The sequence below is a fragment of the Salmo salar genome, chromosome ssa13, assembly GCF_905237065.1.
Source record: "Salmo salar chromosome ssa13, Ssal_v3.1, whole genome shotgun sequence".
NCBI classification, from domain to species: domain Eukaryota; kingdom Metazoa; phylum Chordata; class Actinopteri; order Salmoniformes; family Salmonidae; genus Salmo; species Salmo salar.
The window spans coordinates 97,433,423-97,458,148 of record NC_059454.1 but is presented as its reverse complement, the minus strand read 5'-3'; the positions used below and the strand labels follow the sequence as shown (position 1 = coordinate 97,458,148).

General features: G+C 43.1%; 1 protein-coding gene across 1 annotated transcript in view; it reads left to right on the top strand.

The window, feature by feature from the left end:
- Positions 1-5,050: 5,050 nt before the first annotated feature.
- LOC106568314 (LIM/homeobox protein Lhx5) overlaps positions 5,051-24,726 on the top strand; it is a 30,339-nt gene continuing 10,663 nt past the window's right edge. Inside the window, exons 1-3 of the mRNA XM_014138540.2 lie at positions 5,051-5,825; positions 9,219-9,442; positions 11,453-11,730. Coding sequence (XP_013994015.1) covers positions 5,653-5,825; positions 9,219-9,442; positions 11,453-11,730 — 675 coding nt within the window. The 5' untranslated portion in view covers positions 5,051-5,652. The remainder of the gene's footprint in view (positions 5,826-9,218; positions 9,443-11,452; positions 11,731-24,726) is intronic.

Genomic DNA, 24,726 nt, shown 5'->3' with positions numbered 1-24,726 from the left:
CTAAGCTGCAGGAGGAGGGCTGAAAGAGGAAAGTTAAAGAAGTCAGGAGGAGCAGAGTGTTTCTGAAAGAGATGCCATTTTCCCTCCAGCTCCCACAACACAACAGAACTGAGGAGAGCAGACTCAGATAGACACACAGACACACACACGCACAAAGACCGACATACACACACAGACAAACACAGACACACTGACACACACACGCACACACAGACACACAAATCAAATCAAATCTAATCAAATTGTATTTGTCACATGCTTACTTACAAACCCTTAACCAGTTTTAAGAAAAATACCTAAAAATTTAAATAAATAAAAGTAACAAATAACTAAAGAGCAGCGGTAAATAACAATAGCGGGGCTATATACAGGAGGTACCAGTACAGAGTAAATGTGCAGGGGCACCGGTTAGTCGAGGTAACTGAGATAATATGTACATGTAGGTAGAGTTATTAAAGTGACTATGCATAGATAATAACAGAGAGTGGCAGCAGCGTAAAAGGGGGGAGGGCAATGCAAATAGTCTGGGTAGCCATTTGATTAGATGTTCAGGAGTCTTGTGGCTTGGGGGTAGAAGCTGTTTAGGAGCCTCTTGGACCTAGACGTGGCAGTCTGGTACCGCTTGCTATGACTAGGGTGTCTGGAGTGTTTGACAATTTTTAGGGCCTTCCTCTGACACCGCCTGGTATAGAGGTCCTGGATGGCAGGAAGCTTGGCCCCAGTGATGTACTGGGCTGTACTCACTACCCTCTGTAGTGCCTTGCGGTCAGAGGCCAAGCAGTTGCCATACCAGGCAGTGATGCAACCTGTCAGGATGCTCTCGATGGTGCAGCTGTAGAACCTTTTGAGGATCTGAGGATCCATGCCAAATCTTTTTAGTCTCCTGATGGGGAGTAGATTTTGTCGTGCCCTCTTCACGACTGTCTTGGTGTGCTTGGACCATGTTAATTTGTTGATGATGTGGACGCCAAAGAACTTGAAGCTCTCAACCTGCTCCACGGCAGCCCAGTCGATGAGAATGGGGGCGTGCTCGGTCCTCCTTTCCTGTAGTCCACAATCATCTCCTTTGTCACACAGACACACACACAGACACACACAGACACACTCGCACACACACACAGACACAGACAGACACTCACAGACAAACACAGACACACACAGACAGAGCAGAGCTTGGGTTGTGTGTTGTATATGACCAAGGCCACCGTGGACAAAGGGGACGGCTGCTCAACCTGCCCTGGATGGGAGGCTGCAGCTGGAGGAAGAAAGTCCTTGAAAATGGTGTGTGTGTGTGTATGTGCGTGCGTGCGTGCCTGCGTGTGTGTTCTTCCAATTCCACACTTGCTTATGTGCAGTATTTTGCTTATTGTGCTGTGTAACAACGTGTACCACCTTTACTGGAAAGACAGTGGTATTAAGGACACATTGTAAAATGTTTCTAGAGCTTTATTCCCATTGTGTGGTCACGTGAGTAGACTAGTTCCTCTCTCACATCCAAGGCTTTTTTTTGGCGTATGACATCCTGCCCAGTTGTATACAATTGTTTTATAAAGATACAGTTTATTTTAAACAGAATGTATCATTGAAAGATATTGCATTTGGGAATCAGTGCGTCTTCAAGAAATGTTGATGCATGCATGACCAACAAGTTCTCACAAAATCACTTCAGAATTAGTCTTTCATCCACGTTCTCCAAAAGTCCAATTTCGAAGTGTTTTTGTTGCTCCTGCTGCACTGTATCATTCCATTTTTCCAAACATCAAATTTCTAATTTAATGGTTAAGTTTAGGCACTCATTCTGAATGGTTAAATTAAGGGTTAAGGTTTGGGATAGGGTTAAAACCAAATATATAAAAAACCAGTGTCCATGACTGGGATTCAACACACAATCGTCTGAGCCAGAGTCATGGGATTACGCTCGACAACACCCTAGCAAAACCCAAGGCGACATGATGGAAATAGCGCTCACTGTTGTCCCTAGTGGCCGGTTTTGAAAGCATTTCCCGACGTCCTCAGGACATGGATAGATTCCGACTTCGATGTTTATCTTGAACGACCTGGCTGTGCATGACGCCTCAACAGATTCAAATGTTGAAAGCCTCACCCGATTCAGAGTTGTAAGAATGTTTTCTGCTGTTGCAGAAGATGTACAACCCATGAATCATCATACCACACCTGGACAATCATAATAGAATAGCATAATAACAGAGCACGCCAGTGTAAATTGTTTACTTCTGTCAATACATTACAACACCTAATCCCTTGTTGATAATCTGCATATTGTCATAAAATCATATCATGCATCCCAACGCGTTTGATTGATGGAGAAAACAAACAACTAATTCATAGATTCATATAGGTCACTATACAGACCTATTCAGAATCAATGCTCACTACTTTTAGAAATGCTAAACAAGAAATTGGCGTGTTGTCTAGCTTCTGCACCTTGGACGCTTCCTCTCTCTCCAGGAGTTCCTAAACCTAGCGCGATGGCTCGGATAGGTATGGCGCGGCACTGTTTGGCTTGCAGGAGAGAGAGAAGGAGAGCGACAGAACAGTACGTGGTGGGATAAAGGAGAGAACACAGCTCTCTACACAATAAAATGGGTCCCTATACAATGACCTGTGTGACGCAAACAAGAGGCGAAAGAGAAGCTGTGGCAAGAGTTCTCTTTACCCAATATGTTCTTTTTCCCACGTACAGGGTGATAACGCTTTGTTTGTCCCCAAAATAAATTATTTTTTATCTAAAATCACCGTTTGTATTATTATTTGGATAGGCCTATAGCATACGACTATCTTCACACACCTTATCATATACGTGAATACCTGGTTGGATTAATAGGCTATCATCAAAGGCATAAAGGGAAATATGAGGTAGATACAAACCCATGTTGACTCCTCAACAGTTGGCAGGTTGAACGAGAAATTTAACCCTTTCAGAAGTGTGAAATGAGGTGCCTGTGAAGTCTACAATTTGCACCTTATTTGTTTGTTGTTGACAGGGCACTGGAGAGTTGGCCTATAGGTTGGTAACATTCGAACAAAATGTTAAGGAGTTTTTAAACGGAGAGTCAAGAAAACAAGACTCGGTGAGAAAAATAAATAGCAAGCCCCAAAAGCTTTGGGATTAAGACCGTGAGCGGGGCCAAGCTTTGCTGCCACTGTCGCCTGCCAAGAGCGGCGGGGGTCCCCTCGGGCGGCCCGGGCTCTCCCTTTCTCTCCCAACAAGCTAAACGGCCTCCCCCCGACTACAGAAATTACTGCTTTATTATCATGTAGAGTCACCAGTTAATACTAACCAGCACCACGGAAAACATTTCACATTCTACAATCTTCAGATGGATGGATGGATAATCATGCATGCACGCGCTACAACTTCACTGTGGCTATCATGTTGTTTTGTTGGCTCAAGTTTAGGTTCGGTAATAACATGACAGTATGCTATGGACCTGCTTTTATCACTGTGATATGGTTTTGGTTGAAAAAATGTACTGATGATGATGATGATGAGGATGATGGTGGTGGTGGGGATGATAATGATGATGATAGTGGTGGTGATGTTGAAAAATTGTGAGGATGAGGATGTAATAATAATAATAATAAAACTCATACAAACTCACACAAATATGATGATGGTCCTTTATTTTGCGTAAAAACATAAATATTGGTAGCTTCTTGCCATAAATCAGACTATTTACACATTCTTCTTAAACAAAAGGCTACTTTTCTTTGAATAATTGTTGAATTGACCTTAATAATTCACTAATTTCTTCAGACGAATTCTTAGACGAGTTATTTATGTACAGCAACAATGTGCGATTCAATTGATATTATTATGAATGCATAAAGTTGCCAATGTTGTTGTAATTGTTAATGTTGTTCTTGTACTGATTTTAAAAGTTATCTTAAATGAAAATTTGCAGTGGGTCAAAATGAACACCTATTGGGCTACTTAACCAACTCATTATACAAAACAATTGCTCAAACTTAGTTTTAAACCAGCCTCGCCTCTCCACTAACAACCATTAGTGTATGCATGATGTTTGCACTGCCTCGACTAACTTAAATGATGATCAGGGTAAATATTGAAATTCCCCTCGATTGGTGGCTATACTCTGTTAAAGCGGCGGGCGACCAGGCTCTCCCTATTGATGAGGCCCGCTATCTTAATCCTTTGCATTTCCCTGTAAATAGCTTTCTGTATGAGAAAGGGCATGCCTGGGTCCCCCTCCCCTCTCGTTCCCTCCACTCCACACACACACACACGCATACTGTAGAGAGCCAAATGACAGCCTAATGCAGGAAGGGTTTTGTAGCCTTAACTCTTGTTCAGCTACTCCCGTCTCCCATTGCATCCCATTCAGGGTCATTTAAGGCGGGTACATGTCATGTAAGACGGCCCCCTCACTTTGTAGGCCGCTTTAAGGTGATGGCTGTTGGCATCAACTCCACTAAGTCATCTTGTCACAGACAGAGGACGAAGAAGAGCTGAAAATAAGAATTAAAATGGAAGATGATCCGCAGGTTTTTGTTCTGTGCCTTGGTGTCATCAGAAGTTTAATTTAGATTAAATTGAAACAATCAAAGCTTTAATTTCACCTAAATAACATGTCTAATTGGCATAATTGTATCAGAGAAAGATCTTGTTGATTGGTGATATTAGCCAAAAAGCATGTTTGGTTTCGTATAGGGCCCAGCCGAGGCAGTAAGCTTAGCCATTATAATTCGTCGGTTGGTGCCCTAGTTCTTGAAGCGTTCCATGGGGATAGTCCCTAAAATCCATTCACCCCACGAGTTTGATGGGAGCTACAGCAGGAAAATAGAAAATGTAAGATTATAGACCTGTTTACGCCGTTTAGGTCCATTCTGTAACGAGGCAGTAACAAAACGAGAGTGACCATCATTTGCCAATGTCTTTAAAAAAAATCGTGTCCCTCTTAGCAGAATTAAAGTTTATTAGCCTATTTATGCTAGTATGTTCAAGGTTTAGGTCGACCTGAAGGTAGGCTACCGACCATTATTTAAATTGATAACCATGACAACTGAGTCCTGATTGGCCACCCAGGCACAGGAATTAAAGGAGAGCGTCACCCAATCTGAATACGGACGTGCCTCGCGCCAGCACAGCCGGGCACAGTGATGCGAAAAGTGTCCACGTGAGGTGAGCGGAGGCGAAGAAGTGGAACCTAAAAACAAAAGATGACAGAATAATAAAAGAAAGGGCTGTTTACAACAGCAACAAAATAATAACTTTGCTACAGCCCATGCAACGTATTCTCTACAGCGGGGATGAACAGGCTTTTCAGGTGACCATTTTTACGCAGCCCGTCAATGAAGAGGACTAGGTGCTTTTTAAATTCACCTTTCTATCTTCTGGATTCCGGATTGTGACAAGTGCCAGAACAGGACAGGGGCGTCCAGAACCAGAAGTACAGAAGAGGAACTTCGGGGAGTGTTCACCTATAGCCTGCCTTTAAACGGTAGGGGATAGGGTCTTCTCACCGCCCACCCACCTGACGGAACATTCGCGTCTGCTTTGTCCCAAACCCCGGAGCCAAGACGTTGCTGCGCAGAGAGCCGTGTGGCCCCAGACCCAGCACCGGAGCCCGCGTGGGAAGGTCGGCCCTCGGTGTCCTCCAGACAGGCGGGATGATGGTCCACTGCGCCGGGTGCGACAGGCCCATCCTGGACCGGTTCCTACTTAACGTGTTGGACCAAGCCTGGCACGCCAAATGCGTCCAGTGCTGCGAGTGCAACTGTAATCTGACAGAGAAGTGCTTCTCCCGGGATGGGAAGCTCTATTGTAAAATTGACTTTTTCAGGTAAGGATTCAGAATGGGGATTCAGGCGTAAAAGCAGGGCTTGCCAAAAACTCAGTAAGGAGAATTATAAACATCCTGCTTCTGAAGGTTGTCATTCTGGATTTTGTTTTCTTGTTTTTTGTTCGTCAGTGTATTTGTTTCAAATCAAATGCTGAAATGGGATTTCATGTCACAATGCTCAAAATAGCTCTCGTTTAAGCGTCAATCACATAATTAACCAGATATTATTATGTAGGCCTACACATTGTTTTGTGGAAATGGATATGGTTTACCAAGGCCTATTTCACAGGATGTATTTCCCCTATAAGCGACATAGCATACATATAAGTTACTTGAAATGTTTAAGAATGTCACTTCAAAATAATAATATTTATAGCCAAAATAAGTAATATTGCAGCCATGGCACATTGGCATCTTGGCAATTAGTGTCACATTGGTTTTGCAACAAAAATCATATAATTATTAGGCTAATAAATAAATCATAGTTATAGGTTCACTTTGAATACCACAACAATATTTAGCATTTTGACAGAACCATATAATAATTGCCTAATATGGCCACGTTATCACTCTTTGTCCGCATGATGTGTGTTTTTAAAGAAACAAAGTGTGTGTTCTGACAATACGAAGCATTAACTTATAATTGAAATATTTTCAATTCCTGCATTTTTTTCGTTCTGGAGGCGACTCCATATTGATGAGAGAGAGATTACCAAATCAGCATGAGGCGCATGACGAGGTTTCTGGCTCGTGATGAGGTGGATTAGGCCTATTTATTAGGGGGGAAAAAAATGTATGAAATGAAATGTATGCATTCACTACTGTAAGTCGCTCTGGATAAGAGCGTCTGCTAAATGACTAAAATGTAAATGTAAATGTAAGTTGCTCTGGATAAGAGCGTCTACTAAATGACTAAAATGTAAAATGTAAAATGTTAATAATTGTTATTATGACACCAATAATATCACTTGTATTTATAAATTCATATTATGGGAATATTCTAAACATTATGTGGGCTTGAATATTCAAACTTCTCTTAATCCATTCATGCAGACATGACAGTTTAAATCTATTTCTAAATCAGCTCCACTTTCCTCAAACCCGTACTCTGTTTCCACTTTTGTTTGTTCCGTATATATTTTAAAACCTCTCCATTAGACCTACACCATCCGCTCAGTTCTTCAAAGTGTTCCATGTAATTCAGTGATAAGTACAGGCCCTTGTTTGTAGCATCATAGCAATTATTTATGTGTCAGCTTTTTCCCGTCTCCCCAAACAAATTGTTTAATGACATGTAAGGCCCAGTGTTTAAGCCTTTGTGATGGCATTGTTGCCCCCAAACGACCTTGACCATCATATTAGCCAGCTCCCATCAAGCAGTGGATTTAAATGGCCCAACCATTAGCCAGGAGAAACAGTAATCACCCTAATGTGGCCATTTGCTGTGTAAGTAGAGCGGTGGCCTGCACTCGCCGCACCGGAGGAGGCTGGGCCCGGGCCGTCCATGTAAAAGGCTACAGTGGAGCGATACTATTGCAAATGGATCGAGAGAGAGATTCCGTAGACTACATTAGTGTTCAAATAAAGGGGCTTGCCTGAACCGCTCGTTCAGTAGTGCCCTCGTGCAACCGCTTCCCAAAATCCAAAACAACAGCCCCCCTCTCACACCCTCAAACACACGCTATCTCCAACACTCACACCCTCAAACACAGCTATCTCCAACACTCACACCCTCAAACACACACTATCTCCAACACTCGCACCCTCAAACACACACTATCTCCAACACTCGCACCCTCAAACACAAACTATCTCCAACACTCGCACCCTCAAACACAAACTATCTCCAACACTCGCACCCGCAAACACACACTATCTCCAACACTCGCACCCTCAAACACAAACTATCTCCAACACTCGCACCCTCAAACACACACTATCTCCAACACTGTCACTCTCAAACACAAACTATCTCCAACACTCGCACCCTCAAACACAAACTATCTCCAACACTCGCACCCTCAAACACACACTATCTCCAACACTCGCACCCTCAAACACAAACTATCTCCAACACTCGCACCCTCAAACACACACTATCTCCAACACTCTCACCCTCAAACACACACTATCTCCAATACTCGCACCCTTAAACACACACTATCTCCAACACTCGCACCCTCAAACACAAACTATCTCCAACACTCGCACCCTCAAACACACACTATCTCCAACACTCTCACCCTCAAACACACACTATCTCCAATACTCGCACCCTCAAACACACACTATCTCCAACACTCGCACCCTCAAACACACACTATCTCCAACACTCGTATTATAATTGAAATATTTTCAATTCCTGCATTTTTTTCGTCCTGGAGGCGACTCCATATTGATGAGAGAGAGATTACCAAATCAGCATGAGGCTCATGACGAGGTTTCTGGCTCGTGATGAGGTGGATTAGGCCTATTTATTTCACATCCGAGAGAGAAACACCAAAATAAGGCTTCCCATTCTCCATCACTTTATGTAGGCCTACATTAGCATACATTTTCTTCCAATGCAACACAGGCATTTTCAACCATTTACCTTGTCGAGTTATCCCTGGAAATGTTGAGACGTTGAATTACGCTATTGTATTCGTCTGTCTATCTAAATAACAAAAATCTGTCCACCAAGGTTTTTGCATGTGAAGAGGGTGAATGTGGATTAACAGGAGATTTTCACGGTAAAAACGTCCTATTCGGTTTAATCCTCGGATATCTCCGTGGTCACATTGTGCTGACTGTCACTAATGCGTTAGCGTGGGTTTATTAATATAACAACTCCATAAAGAATGTGAAAATGTATGGTTTTCTATTCAATGTTGAAAATCTGTCTAGCGCACATTGTAGGCTATTTCGTATCAAGTAGAATGTTAGATTTGAACGAAAAGTATTTCGAAATAGGCTACCCTTTCTTCAATTATGGCAAAGATGTAATAGCCTGCAATAAAAAAATATATTTAGTATGTTATTGATTATTTATTAAGATGATGGTTATTGTTACTACTATTGTTATTATTAGGCATATTATTATTAAAGGCTATCTATCTATCTGTTGTCATTGTTGAAACAGGCATTTTATCTTGTTATGTAAAATCTCTTTACGACAGATTTAGTTAGATTTCGTGGTTGCAATTTTAAATTCAGGCTACTCACAAAAACATATAGGCCTGTAATTTTCCTTTCTTTATTAAGACTCACGCTGGTTGAACGCCGTCTACTTATTTCCATAAGTAAAAACTGTACAATTTCCTGCTCAAATTCAGGATGTTGATTAGTATTTTAGTCTCAGAGTGATTTTACATCAACATGCTTGTTGTCTCTGTCCTCTCGCTTTCTTTTCAGGAGGTTTGGGACGAAGTGCGCAGGATGCCTCCAAGGCATCTCTCCCAGTGATCTGGTGCGCAAGGCGCGCAGCAAGGTGTTCCATCTCAACTGCTTCACGTGCATGGTGTGCAACAAGCAGCTGTCCACGGGCGAGGAACTCTATGTCATCGACGAAAATAAATTTGTTTGTAAAGAAGACTACCTGAGCTCAGGGGCGATCAAGGAAGTCAACTTGAATTCAGGTAATTATTCTTAAAGGGCCAGTGCAGTCAAAAACGTGATTTCCTGTGTTCCACACTATGAAGTTGGAATACTATGAACTTGTGAAAAAGATTATAATGCCCATTTAGTGGAAGAGCTGTTTGAAAATACATTTCAGCCTGTTTTGGTGGGATGGAGTTTTGGACTGCCTGGTGACATCACCAGGTGGTAAATGACTTAATAGACAAATAAGAAAGAGAGTTCCAAACCTCTCTGCCAATAACAGCTATTTTTCAATTGTCTCCTCCTCACTCAGACCACTCCCAGACAGTCCTAGCAAAATTCTTGCTTGAGAAGAATAGCTAAGAAGCTATTTTTGTTTCTTTTTTTTACCATTTTAATTTAAAACAATCACAGTAAGGTACCTAATTGTTACCCAGAGATGATTTGATTTTGAGATTTAAAAAAAAAACGGCTGCATTTGACCTTTAAGGGTTTCAATAGTGAGTCTTCTTATATTACTACATGGATACAAACATATCAATGTTCTGTTGGTCTTGGAAAATGTCTATAGGCCCACTGATGTCTGAAAATAAGGGACCGTTTTTCTTTGTTGATTTTCTGATTGTTTCAACGTGGGATCTCGTTACCATACACTGGTATACATCCAATCAAACCAAAACCATAGACTGCTTATGGTGGAGAATGAAATGACTTGTTCATGATATGAAACGCCACTACTGCTTGGATGTATTTGTTGGCATCCTGAAATGGGATAGGCCTATATCACATATTTACAAATCCCACGGCAAACTAAGATGTATGAATTCGAAAAACTATGTTACTCACCTTTAAAAAAAAAAAAAAGAAGTATCCAGAGGCATAAGCTATATAGCCACCGGCCGCCGTAGCCGTGTTGAGTCTACACACCTCGGTCAGGAAATTCAGAACCATGGACAGGGTTGGTGTCTGAGCGTTAGCTCTGGCTCTGCATGATTTGGGGTAGGCTGTCGCCTGCGTCCAATCTCACCGCTGTTGAAGTAGTCTTATATATGGATACATAATTTTTTATTCTATTCTGTGTCGTATAGCACCTAACGTCACATGGTCAAACATGTGTAGGCCTATATGGAGAATTCGTCTGCAAGTGACTTCTCCTCTATTTATCTCAAAACAAATATCTCAAAAATGTAATTATTTAAAGAAGTTGATATTGATAAGAGATTACGCCTATATATTGGGTGTTTGGAACCAAAATTGATAGGCCTAAGTCAACAACAACAACTGTCGGAAAAGCGTATTGTGTTCGAGGAGTTGTCAGGCTCCCATCACTGGCACTCGATTTTGTCTTTAGATCAACAAGGTGACGGATAACATGTGTATCATCGAAAGACGTGACATTGATTTTAACCCCTCGTTGCGTGTCTGTTGCTTCAAATATGAACAACATATGACTACTGACATTCTTGCCGGCTCAATGGACCGCATATAGAGCATGTGTAGCCTAGTGTTTGATGATGTTCCAGAACAAAGCATCTCCGCGTCGCTGAATGCATCTGACCATATAGTTAAGGCTTATCAATGCTATAATATCCTGTTTGGTACATTTCTCAAACAGCCATCCCCTCGGACAATGGCATGCTGTTATCGTGCGACGCAGCGGGTCCTTGGGGATCCTAGCTCCCTTGAGCCTAGCTCCCTTTTTTTGTTTCACGTCACATGCATAATTTCTATTTCCATATGTCGATCCGCTTCAGGTCACACGCGGGCAGGGTTGAGTTAAGTTGGTTACACCTGTTTTATTTGTGACTAGATTTAAATGGGTAAATCCAGGCATTTAGACTGTTTCATATGGACTTGGTAAAGTGTATTTTTTTAATGTAAATGACACTCAAAGGGCTTCCATAGGCTATTTGTATTTTGTGAGGCATCATTGTTCCACGTATTCTGGTTTATTTCTGATTAGACAGACTACAGAATTAATCTAGCGGCACACAGAAGGCCTCATGATATCTCCGATTGAGACCTTTCCATTCTCTCTCGTTCCCCAGTGTCATCATGCACAGACAGAAGTTTATCGCCGGATCTCCAGGACCCGATGCAGGATGACACAAAAGAGACGGACAATTCCACATGCTCAGATAAGGACACGAACAATAACGAGAATGAGGAGCAGAGTTCGGGTACGAAGCGGCGAGGTCCGCGAACCACCATCAAAGCCAAGCAGCTGGAGACGCTGAAGGCTGCCTTCGTGGCCACGCCGAAACCCACCCGACACATCCGGGAACAGTTGGCCCAGGAGACGGGACTCAACATGCGGGTTATACAGGTAGAATAGTATTATATACTTTACTTGAGACTATACATTTTTGGTTGATAAAGAGCCTGGTTTTTATTTGGCCAAGTTAGAATTTCTACTCCCATATGGAATAGAATACAATTGAATAGAATAGAAGCTGGGTGGATCTGTTGATTTCCCAGGTCCAGTGGAGAAAACGGTATGGGTTTTTTCTATTTGTGTTTGATGAGCACCGCTAGGTTTTGATAGACTACTGGTGTTGTAAGCAACGTGGGCCTGTCTGCTGTCTTCGACATTCTTGATGAATTAGAATAGATTGGATTTTAATTTTCCCTGAAATTAGAGCGAGATTTAATTGAAGACTTAATTGACAAAGTGAGAGTGAGAAGAAGAAATGTCACAACAGGTTACTATGAGGTTATTATCTAGTCCAGATCCCTAAAACTATGTGTACATTGAAATAGGCCTATAACTGATCTACCTTTCTATGGAGGGAAAAACATATTTTGAATAAAATATGAGAAAAATACCTTTTAATGAAAACGTTGAAAACAAGACACATTCATATGAAATGTTGATTGACAAATCCATAGGATCGTCATAAGATCAACTCGAGAGTTATTGAACATCCCTCCCTGGGAAATAGGAATGGGGTCTAGAAACCACAATATTAATTCGAGATGTTTATAGCGTTTGGGATATTTTTGTAATATTTTGCTACACTATCATGCGATAAAATAGCATAATTGAGATTGCTATTTCTTTAAAATACATTTTTAGTAATCACACATTGGCAATTGGCTAGGCTATTTATCTTCTATTGTATATTGACTTCTGTTTGATAGTTATTGTTCTTTAAAACAACACAGAAATGATGATTTGAATAATATGAATGAAAGATGGAAGACGTTTGTTTTTTTAATAATATGACAGGAATATTATATTTTCTGTTGATTTCTTATTTATTCTTAAAGAAAGTATAATGACCAGATGGCATGCACTGTCAAAAGTGGGACAAGAGGCTTTGTATAAAAGGCATAGGCATTCCAGTATGTACATATTTAAATATGTATCTGTAGCCATAGTCATTTAAATGTTGGAAATATCATGCACTGTTAATGGTTTTAACAGCCAATAATTTAACAAGTGACATTACAAAAAAAGCCCACAGCACTGCACAGAAATACTGTGAACAGGTGATACAGGAAGGTGTTATAGAGATATAGTAAAACAGTTTATTAACATCCCAACCAAGACAATGGAGATGTTTTAGGGAGCAGTAGTTCAGTTCAGTCAAGGAAGTGAAAATACTCCTTTATTTTCAATAAGGATTTCTCACTTCCTGAATTGACTGAAATGAAAACTGAATTGACCTCTGTTAGGGAGAGCTGATGTGAGATCATGATCACTGTGAGTGAGAGGGACATAACATTACTGTTTACGTCCTAGAAGTGGAAATGTGGAATTTATCATCACTGCTGCCCAACACACTCAGGTCTCCAGGCTTTTAGTCTTAACCTCTATAATTCTCTGATCTTTGTCACACACATACGCACACGCATGAACAAACTCATGCACAGACACACTCTCAAGCACGCACGCACGCACGCACGCACACTCACACACACTCTCTCTCTCTCTCTCTCTCTCTCTCTCTCTCTCTCTCTCTCTCTCGGTGTCTGGGTTCAGACTGTGTTAGGGTGATTAGCACCGTCTCTGCCAGCTGAGATGTGGCTTTTTGTGCGCTTACAGTAATTATCACTGATTTCCCAGATTTACATATCGTACACCCCCCTCGCTCCTCTCTGTCCTCACTCATTTACTGCCAGACAGTCTCCTCTCTTCTCCTCTCCTCTTAGACCAGGCCATGCGTAGTGTAGCATAGCACCTTCCCAGTTTCATGTCTCCACAACACTGAATCGATCCCATTCATCTCTGATTAGCAACATCATAATGCACTGTGATATATAAAACCAAGATGGTGGCCAGTTTCATGGCCATCATCTCCCCCCTCATTTGCTGTGTAGTAACTGCCGATGCACCCTGAGCAGGGAGCCCTCTGGTGTGTGTGTGTGTGGTAATCCCTAAGAAATGCTCTCTCAAGGGGAGTGAAAGCATTTCCATAAAAATGTACCCAACAGTTAGACAATTGTTCTCAATAGGCAGGTGTCGTCTTTGATGGGAAAAACATGGAGAGGAATGTGTGTGTTTTGTTTGTTAGCCTTCCCTGTAGCTCAGTTGGTAGAGCATGGTGTTTGCAACGCCAGGGTTGTGGGTTCGATTCCCACGGGGGGCCAGCACAGAAAAAAAAAAAAAATGTATGAAATGTATGCATTCACTACTGTTAGTCGCTCTGGATAAGAGCGTCTGCTAAATGACTAAAAAAAAATAAAAAAAATGTTAATCTCCAACGCAGTGGGATTGTGCCTTTGGTGTAGCCTAGCTGGTGTTAACATGCATTATTATGCAGTGCCGATGCAGAGGCACAACAAGAAATGGGTTATGTTTTTAGAATGCGAAGCTCCATATGTTGGACATTTTTACATGTTTCTCTTCTCTTTTGTTCCCGTTCAAATACTTTATTTGACTCCAGTGATGAATGTGTTTCATTTCTCTGCTTACTAAGTTGTGTTGAGTTGAGGCCTGCTGAGTTGTGTTGTTGTAATAAGGCCCGCTGAGTTGTATTGTTGTAATAAGGCCTGCTTAGTTGTGTTGTATTGAGGCCTGCTGAGTTGTATTGTTGTATTGAGGCCTGCTGAGTTATTGTATTGAGGCCTGCTAAGTTGTGTTGTTTGATTGAGGCCTGCTGAGTTGTGTTGTTGCATTGAGGGAGGCCTGCTCAATTGTGTTGTTGTATTGAAGCCGGTAGAGTTGTGTTGTTGTATTGAGGCCTGCTAAGTTGTGTTGTTTGATTGAGGTCTGCTAAGTTGTGTTGTTTGATAGAGGCCTGCTGAGTTGTGTTTTTGCATTGAGGGAGGCCTGCTCAATTGTGTTGTTGTAATGAGTCCTGCTGAGTTGTGTTGTTGTATTGAGGCCTGCTGAGTTGTGATGTTGCATTGAGGCCTGCTCAGTTGTGTTGTTGTATTGAAGCCTGCTGAGTTGTGTTGTTGTATTGAGGCCTGCTCAGTTGTGTTGTTGTATTGAGGCCTGTTCAGTTGTGTTGTTTTATTGAAGCCGGTAGAGTTGTGTTGTTGTATTGCGGCCTGCTAAGCTGTGTTGTTGTAATAAGGCCTGCTGAGTTGTATTGTTGTAATAAGGCCTGCTGAGTTGTGTTGTATTGAGGCCTGCTGAGTTGTATTGGTGTATTGAGGCCTGCTGAGTTATTGTATTGAGGCCTGCTAAGTTGTGTTGTTTGATTGAGACCTGCTGAGTTGTGTTGTTGCATTGAGGGAGGCCTGCTCAATTGTGTTGTTGTATTCAAGCCAGTAGAGTTGTGTTGTTGTATTGAGGCCTGCTAAGTTGTATTGTTTGATTGAGGCCTGCTCAATTGTATTGTTGTAATGAGGCCTGCTGAGTTGTTGTATTGAGGCCTGCTGAGTTGTGATGCTGCATTGAGGCCTGCTCAGTTGTGTTGTTGTATTGAAGCCGGTGGAGTTGTGTTGTTGTATTGAGGCCTGCTCAGTTGTGTTGTTGTATTGAAGCAGGTAGAGTTGTGTTGTTGTATTGAGGCCTGCTCAGTTATGTTGTTGTATTGAGGCCTGCTGAGTTGTGTTGTATTGAGGCCTACTGAGTTGTGTTTGATTGAGGCCTGCTGAGTTGTGTTGTTGTATTGAGGCCTGCTGAGTTGGGTTGTTGCATTGAGACCTGCTGAGTTGTGTTGTATTGAGGCCTACTGAGTTGTGTTTTATTGAAGCCTGCTAAGTTGTGTTGTTGTATTGAGGCCTGCTGAGTTGTGTTGTTGCATTGAGGCCTGCTGAGTTCTGCATTTGTATTGAGGCCTGCTGAGTTGTGTTGATGCATTGAGGCCTGCTGAGTTGGTGTTGATGCATTGAGGCCTGCTGAGTTGTGTTGTTGTATTTAGGCTTGCTGAGTTGTGTTGTTGTATTTAGGCATGCTGAGTTGTGTTGTTGTATTTAGGCCTGCTGAGTTGTGTTGTTTGATTGAGGCCTGCTGAGTTGTGTTGCATTGAGGCCTGCTGAGTTGTGTTGTTGTATTGAGGCCTGCTGAGTTGTGTTGTTGTATTGAGGCCTGCTGAGTTGTGTTGTTGTATTTAGGCCTGCTGAGTTGTGTTGTTGTATTGAGGCCTACTGAGTTGTGTTGCATTGAGGCCTGCTGAATTGTGTTGTTGTATTGAGGCCTGCTGAGTTGTGTTGTTGCATTGAGGCCTGCTGAGTTGTGTTGTTGTATTTAGGCCTGCTGAGTTGTGTTGTTGTATTTAGGCATGCTGAGTTGTGTTGTTGTATTTAGGCCTGCTGAGTTGTGTTGTATTTAGGCCTGCTGAGTTGTGTTGTTGTATTGAGGCCTACTGAGTTGTGTTGTATTGAGGCCTGCTGAGTTGTGTTGTTGTATTGAGGCCTGCTGAGTTGTGTTGTTGTATTGAGGCCTGCTGAGTTGTGTTGTTGCATTCAGGCCTGCTGAGTTGTGTTGTTGTATTTAGGTCTGCTGAGTTGTGTTGTTGTATTGAGGCATGCTGAGTTGTGTTGTTGTATTTAGGCCTGCTGAGTTGTGTTGTTGCATTGAGGGAGGCCTGCTCAATTGTGTTGTTGTAATGAGTCCTGCTGAGTTGTGTTGTTGAATTGAGGCCTGCTGAGTTGTGTTGTATTGAGGCCTACTGAGTTGTGTTTTATTGAAGCCTGCTAAGTTGTGTTGTTGTATTGAGGCCTGCTGAGTCGTGTTGTTGTATTGAGGCCTGCTGAGTTGTGTTGCTGTATTGAGGCCTGCTGAGTTGTGTTGATGTATTGAGGCCTGCTGAGTTGTGTTGTTTGATTGAGGCCTGCTGAGTTGTGTTGCATTGAGGCCTGCTGAGTTGTGTTGTTGTATTTAGGCCTGCTGAGTTGTGTTGTTGTATTTAGGCCTGCTGAGTTGTGTTGATGTATTGAGGCATGCTAAGTTGTGTTGTTGTAATAAGGCCTGCTGAGTTGTGTTGTATTTAGGCCTGCTGAGTTGTATTGTTGTAATAAGGCCTGCTGACGTGTGTTGTTGTATTGATGCCTGCTGAGTTGTGTTGTTGCATTGAGGCCTGTTGAGTTGGGTTGTTGTTTTGAGGCCTGCTGAGTTGTGTTGCTGTATTGAGGCCTGCTGTGTTGTGTTGCTGTATTGAGGCCTGCTGAGTTGTGTTGCTGTATTGATGCCTGCTGAGTTGTGTTGTTTGATCAAGGCCTGCTGCGTTGTGTTGCATTGAGGCCTGCTGAGTTGTGTTGTTGTATTGAGGCCTGCTGAGTTGTGTTAATGCATTGAGGCCTGCTGAGTTGGTGTTGATGCATTGAGGCCTGCTGAGTTGTGTTGTTGTATTTAGGCTTGCTGAGTTGTGTTGTTGTATTTAGGCATGCTGAGTTGTGTTGTTGTATTTAGGCCTGCTGAGTTGTGTTGTTGCATTGAGGGAGGCCTGCTCAATTGTGTTGTTGTAATGAGGCCTGTTGAGTTGTGTTGTTGTATTGAGGCCTGCTGAGTTGTTGTCTTGAGGCCTGCTGAGTTGTGATGCTGCATTGAGGCCTGCTCAGTTGTGTTGTTGTATTGAAGCCGGTGGAGTTGTGTTGTTGTATTGAGGCCTGCTCAGTTGTGTTGTTGCATTGAAGCCGGTAGAGTTGTGTTGTTTTATTGAGGCCTGCTCAGTTATGTTGTTGTATTGAGGCCTGCTGAGTTGTGGTGTTTTATTGAGGCCTGCTGAGTTGTGTTGTTGTATTGAGGCCTGCTGAGTTGTGTTGTTGTATTTAGGCCTGCTGAGTTGTGTTGTTGTATTTAGGCATGCTGAGTTGTGTTGTTGTATTTAGGCCTGCTGAGTTGTGTTGTATTTAGGCCTGCTGAGTTGTGTTGTTGTATTGAGGCCTACTGAGTTGTGTTGTATTGAGGCCTGCTGAGTTGTGTTGTTGTATTGAGGCCTGCTGAGTTGTGTTGTTGTATTGAGGCCTGCTGAGTTGTGTTGTTGCATTCAGGCCTGCTGAGTTGTGTTGTTGTATTTAGGTCTGCTGAGTTGTGTTGTTGTATTGAGGCATGCTGAGTTGTGTTGTTGTATTTAGGCCTGCTGAGTTGTGTTGTTGCATTGAGGGAGGCCTGCTCAATTGTGTTGTTGTAATGAGTCCTGCTGAGTTGTGTTGTTGAATTGAGGCCTGCTGAGTTGTGTTGTATTGAGGCCTACTGAGTTGTGTTTTATTGAAGCCTGCTAAGTTGTGTTGTTGTATTGAGGCCTGCTGAGTCGTGTTGTTGTATTGAGGCCTGCTGAGTTGTGTTGCTGTATTGAGGCCTGCTGAGTTGTGTTGATGTATTGAGGCCTGCTGAGTTGTGTTGTTTGATTGAGGCCTGCTGAGTTGTGTTGCATTGAGGCCTGCTGAGTTGTGTTGTTGTATTTAGGCCTGCTGAGTTGTGTTGTTGTATTTAGGCCTGCTGAGTTGTGTTGATGTATTGAGGCATGCTAAGTTGTGTTGTTGTAATAAGGCCTGCTGAGTTGTGTTGTATTTAGGCCTGCTGAGTTGTATTGTTGTAATAAGGCCTGCTGACGTGTGTTGTTGTATTGATGCCTGCTGAGTTGTGTTGTTGCATTGAGGCCTGTTGAGTTGGGTTGTTGTTTTGAGGCCTGCTGAGTTGTGTTGCTGTATTGAGGCCTGCTGTGTTGTGTTGCTGTATTGAGGCCTGCTGAGTTGTGTTGCTGTATTGATGCCTGCTGAGTTGTGTTGTTTGATCAAGGCCTGCTGCGTTGTGTTGCATTGAGGCCTGCTGAGTTGTGTTGTTGTATTGAGGCCTGCTGAGTTGTGTTAATGCATTGAGGCCTGCTGAGTTGGTGTTGATGCATTGAGGCCTGCTGAGTTGTGTTGTTGTATTTAGGCTTGCTGAGTTGTGTTGTTGTATTTAGGCATGCTGAGTTGTGTTGTTGTATTTAGGCCTGCTGAGTTGTGTTGTTGCATTGAGGGAGGCCTGCTCAATTGTGTTGTTGTAATGAGGCCTGTTGAGTTGTGTTGTTGTATTGAGGCCTGCTGAGTTGTTGTCTTGAGGCCTGCTGAGTTGTGATGCTGCATTGAGGCCTGCTCAGTTGTGTTGTTGTATTGAAGCCGGTGGAGTTGTGTTGTTGTATTGAGGCCTGCTCAGTTGTGTTGTTGCATTGAAGCCGGTAGAGTTGTGTTGTTTTATTGAGGCCTGCTCAGTTATGTTGTTGTATTGAGGCCTGCTGAGTTGTGGTGTTTTATTGAGGCCTGCTGAGTTGTGTTGTTGTATTGAGGCCTGCTGAGTTGTGGTGTTTTATTGAGGCCTGCTGAGTTGTGTTGTTGTATTGAGGCCTGCTGAGTTGTGTTTATTGAGGCCTACTGAGTTGTGTTATATTGAAGCCTGCTATGTTGTGTTGTTGTATTGTGGCCTGTTGAGTTGTGTTGTTGTATTGAGGCCTGCTGAGTTGTGTTGCTGTATTGAGGCCTGCTGAGTTGTGTTGTTGTATTGAGGCCTGCTGAGTTGTGTTGTTGTATTGAGGCCTGCTGAGTTGTGTTGTTTGATTGAGGCCTGCTGAGTTGTGTTGTTGTATTTAGGCCTGCTGAGTTGTGTTGTTGTATTGAGGCCTACTGAGTTATGTTGTATTGAGGCCTGCTTAGTTGTGTTCTTTGATTGAGGCCTGCTGAGTTGTGTTGTTGTATTTAGGCCTGCTGAGTTGTGTTGTTGTATTTAGGGCTGCTGAGTTGTGTTGTTGTATTGAGGCCTACTGAGTTGTGTTGTTGTATTGAGGCCTACTGAGTTGTGTTGTTGTATTAAGTTGTATTGATGCATTGAGGCCTGCTGAGTTGTGTTGTTGTATTGAGGCCTGCTGAGTTGTGTTGTTGTATTGAGGCCTGCTGAGTTGTGTTGTTGTATTTAGGCCTGCTGAGTTGTGTTGTTGTATTGAGGCCTACTGAGTTGTGTTGTATTGAGGCCTGCTGAGTTGTGTTGTTGTATTGAGGCCTGCTGAATTGTGTTGTTGTATTGAGGCCTGCTGAGTTGTGTTGTTGCATTGAGGCCTGTTGAGTTGGGTTGTTGTTTTGAGGCCTGCTGAGTTGTGTTGCTGTATTGAGGCCTGCTGTGTTGTGTTGCTGTATTGAGGCCTGCTGAGTTGTGTTGCTGTATTGAGGCCTGCTGAGTTGTGTTGTTTGATTGAGGCCTGCTGCGTTGTGTTGCATTGAGGCCTGCTGAGTTGTGTTGTTGTATTGAGGCCTGCTGAGTTGTGTTAATGCATTGAGGCCTGCTGAGTTGGTGTTGATGCATTGAGGCCTGCTGAGTTGTGTTGTTGTATTTAGGCTTGCTGAGTTGTGTTGTTGTATTTAGGCATGCTGAGTTGTGTTGTTGTATTTAGGCCTGCTGAGTTGTGTTGTTGCATTGAGGGAGGCCTGCTCAATTGTGTTGTTGTAATGAGGCCTGTTGAGTTGTGTTGTTGTATTGAGTCCTGCTGAGTTGTTGTCTTGAGGCCTGCTGAGTTGTGATGCTGCATTGAGGCCTGCTCAGTTGTGTTGTTGTATTGAAGCCGGTGGAGTTGTGTTGTTGTATTGAGGCCTGCTCAGTTGTGTTGTTGCATTGAAGCCGGTTGAGTTGTGTTGTTTTATTGAGGCCTGCTCAGTTATGTTGTTGTATTGAGGCCTGCTGAGTTGTGGTGTTTTATTGAGGCCTGCTGAGTTGTGTTGTTGTATTGAGGCCTGCTGAGTTGTGGTGTTTTATTGAGGCCTGCTGAGTTGTGTTATTGTATTGAGGCCTGCTGAGTTGTGGTTATTGAGGCCTACTGAGTTGTGTTATATTGAAGCCTGCTAAATTGTGTTGTTGTATTGAGGCCTGCTGAGTTGTGTTGTTGTTTTGAGGCCTGCTGAGTTGTGTTGCTGTATTGAGGCCAGCTGAGTTGTGTTGTTGTATTGAGGCCTGCTGAGTTGTGTTGTTGTATTGAGGCCTGCTGAGTTGTGTTGTTTGATTGAGGCCTGCTGAGTTGTGTTGTTGTATTTAGGCCTGCTGAGTTGTGTTGTTGTATTGAGGCCTACTGAGTTATGTTGTATTGAGGCCTGCTTAGTTGTGTTGTTTGATTGAGGCCTGCTGAGTTGTGTTGTTGTATTTAGGCCTGCTGAGTTGTGTTGTTGTATTTAGGGCTGCTGAGTTGTGTTGTTGTATTGAGGCCTACTGAGTTGTGTTGTTGTATTGAGGCCTACTGAGTTGTGTTGTTGTATTAAGTTGTATTGATGCATTGAGGCCTGCTGAGTTGTGTTGTTGTATTGAGGCCTGCTGAGTTGTGTTGTTGTATTTAGCCCTGCTGAGTTGTGTTGTTGTATTGAGGCCTACTGAGTTGTGTTGTATTGAGGCCTGCTGAGTTGTGTTGTTGTATTGAGGCCTGCTGAATTGTGTTGTTCTATTGAGGCCTGCTGAGTTGTGTTGTTGCATTGAGGCCTGCTGAGTTTTGTTGTTGTATTTAGGCCTGCTGAGTTGTGTTGTTGTATTGAGGCCTGCTGAGTTGTGGTGTTTTATTGAGGCCTGCTGAGTTGTGTTGTTGTATTTAGGCTTCATGAGTTGTGTTGTTGTATTTAGGCATGCTGAGTTGTGTTGTTGTATTTAGGCCTGCTGAGTTGTGTTGTTGTATTTAGGCCTGCTAAGTTGTGTTGTTGTATTGAGGCCTACTGAGTTGTGTTGTATTGAGGCCTGCTGAGTTGTGTTGTTGTATTGAGGCCTGCTGAGTTGTGTTGTTTGATTGAGGCCTGCTGCGTTGTGTTGCATTGAGGCCTGCTGAGTTGTGTTGTTGTATTGAGGCCTGCTGAGTTGTGTTAATGCATTGAGGCCTGCTGAGTTGGTGTTGATGCATTGAGGCCTGCTGAGTTGTGTTGTTGTATTTAGGCTTGCTGAGTTGTGTTGTTGTATTTAGGCATGCTGAGTTGTGTTGTTGTATTTAGGCCTGCTGAGTTGTGTTGTTGCATTGAGGGAGGCCTGCTCAATTGTGTTGTTGTAATGAGGCCTGTTGAGTTGTGTTGTTGTATTGAGGCCTGCTGAGTTGTTGTCTTGAGGCCTGCTGAGTTGTGATGCTGCATTGAGGCCTGCTCAGTTGTGTTGTTGTATTGAGGCCTGCTCAGTTGTGTTGTTGCATTGAAGCCGGTAGAGTTGTGTTGTTTTATTGAGGCCTGCTCAGTTATGTTGTTGTATTGAGGCCTGCTGAGTTGTGTTGTTGTATTGAGGCCTGCTGAGTTGTGGTGTTTTATTGAGGCCTGCTGAGTTGTGTTGTTGTATTGAGGCCTGCTGAGTTGTGTTGCTGTATTGAGGCCTGCTGAGTTGTGTTGTTTGATTGAGGCCTGCTGCGTTGTGTTGCATTGAGGCCTGCTGAGTTGTGTTGTTGTATTGAGGCCTGCTGAGTTGTGTTAATGCATTGAGGCCTGCTGAGTTGGTGTTGATGCATTGAGGCCTGCTGAGTTGTGTTGTTGTATTTAGGCTTGCTGAGTTGTGTTGTTGTATTTAGGCATGCTGAGTTGTGTTGTTGTATTTAGGCCTGCTGAGTTGTGTTGTTGCATTGAGGGAGGCCTGCTCAATTGTGTTGTTGTAATGAGGCCTGTTGAGTTGTGTTGTTGTATTGAGTCCTGCTGAGTTGTTGTCTTGAGGCCTGCTGAGTTGTGATGCTGCATTGAGGCCTGCTCAGTTGTGTTGTTGTATTGAAGCCCGTGGAGTTGTGTTGTTGTATTGAGGCCTGCTCAGTTGTGTTGTTGCATTGAAGCCGGTAGAGTTGTGTTGTTTTATTGAGGCCTGCTCAGTTATGTTGTTGTATTGAGGCCTGCTGAGTTGTGGTGTTTTATTGAGGCCTGCTGAGTTGTGTTGTTGTATTGAGGCCTGCTGAGTTGTGGTGTTTTATTGAGGCCTGCTGAGTTGTGTTATTGTATTGAGGCCTGCTGAGTTGTGTTTATTGAGGCCTACTGAGTTGTGTTATATTGAAGCCTGCTAAATTGTGTTGTTGTATTGAGGCCTGCTGAGTTGTGTTGTTGTATTGAGGCCTGCTGAGTTGTGTTGCTGTATTGAGGCCAGCTGAGTTGTGTTGTTGTATTGAGGCCTGCTGAGTTGTGTTGTTGTATTGAGGCCTGCTGAGTTGTGTTGTTTGATTGAGGCCTGCTGAGTTGTGTTGTTGTATTTAGGCCTGCTGAGTTGTGTTGTTGTATTGAGGCCTACTGAGTTATGTTGTATTGAGGCCTGCTTAGTTGTGTTGTTTGATTGAGGCCTGCTGAGTTGTGTTGTTGTATTTAGGCCTGCTGAGTTGTGTTGTTGTATTTAGGGCTGCTGAGTTGTGTTGTTGTATTGAGGCCTACTGAGTTGTGTTGTTGTATTGAGGCCTACTGAGTTGTGTTGTTGTATTAAGTTGTATTGATGCATTGAGGCCTGCTGAGTTGTGTTGTTGTATTGAGGCCTGCTGAGTTGTGTTGTTGTATTTAGCCCTGCTGAGTTGTGTTGTTGTATTGAGGCCTACTGAGTTGTGTTGTATTGAGGCCTGCTGAGTTGTGTTGTTGTATTGAGGCCTGCTGAATTGTGTTGTTGTATTGAGGCCTGCTGAGTTGTGTTGTTGCATTGAGGCCTGCTGAGTTTTGTTGTTGTATTTAGGCCTGCTGAGTTGTGTTGTTGTATTGAGGCCTGCTGAGTTGTGGTGTTTTATTGAGGCCTGCTGAGTTGTGTTGTTGTATTTAGGCTTCATGAGTTGTGTTGTTGTATTTAGGCATGCTGAGTTGTGTTGTTGTATTTAGGCCTGCTGAGTTGTGTTGTTGTATTTAGGCCTGCTAAGTTGTGTTGTTGTATTGAGGCCTACTGAGTTGTGTTGTATTGAGGCCTGCTGAGTTGTGTTGTTGTATTGAGGCCTGCTGAGTTGTGTTGTTTGATTGAGGCCTGCTGCGTTGTGTTGCATTGAGGCCTGCTGAGTTGTGTTGTTGTATTGAGGCCTGCTGAGTTGTGTTAATGCATTGAGGCCTGCTGAGTTGGTGTTGATGCATTGAGGCCTGCTGAGTTGTGTTGTTGTATTTAGGCTTGCTGAGTTGTGTTGTTGTATTTAGGCATGCTGAGTTGTGTTGTTGTATTTAGGCCTGCTGAGTTGTGTTGTTGCATTGAGGGAGGCCTGCTCAATTGTGTTGTTGTAATGAGGCCTGTTGAGTTGTGTTGTTGTATTGAGGCCTGCTGAGTTGTTGTCTTGAGGCCTGCTGAGTTGTGATGCTGCATTGAGGCCTGCTCAGTTGTGTTGTTGTATTGAGGCCTGCTCAGTTGTGTTGTTGCATTGAAGCCGGTAGAGTTGTGTTGTTTTATTGAGGCCTGCTCAGTTATGTTGTTGTATTGAGGCCTGCTGAGTTGTGTTGTTGTATTGAGGCCTGCTGAGTTGTGGTGTTTTATTGAGGCCTGCTGAGTTGTGTTGTTGTATTGAGGCCTGCTGAGTTGTGTTTATTGAGGCCTACTGAGTTGTGTTATATTGAAGCCTGCTAAATTGTGTTGTTGTATTGAGGCCTGCTGAGTTGTGTTGTTGTATTAAGGCCTGCTGAGTTGTGTTGCTGTATTGAGGCCTGCTGAGTTGTGTTGTTGTATTGAGGCCTGCTGAGTTGTGTTGTTGTATTGAGGCCTGCTGAGTTGTGTTGTTTGATTGAGGCCTGCTGAGTTGTGTTGTTGTATTTAGGCCTGCTGAGTTGTGTTGTTGTATTGAAGCCTACTGAGTTATGTTGTATTGAGGCCTGCTTAGTTGTGTTGTTTGATTGAGGCCTGCTGAGTTGTGTTGTTGTATTTAGGCCTGCTGAGTTGTGTTGTTGTATTTAGGGCTGCTGAGTTGTGTTGTTGTATTGAGGCCTACTGAGTTGTGTTGTTGTATTGAGGCCTACTGAGTTGTGTTGTTGTATTAAGTTGTATTGATGCATTGAGGCCTGCTGAGTTGTGTTGTTGTAT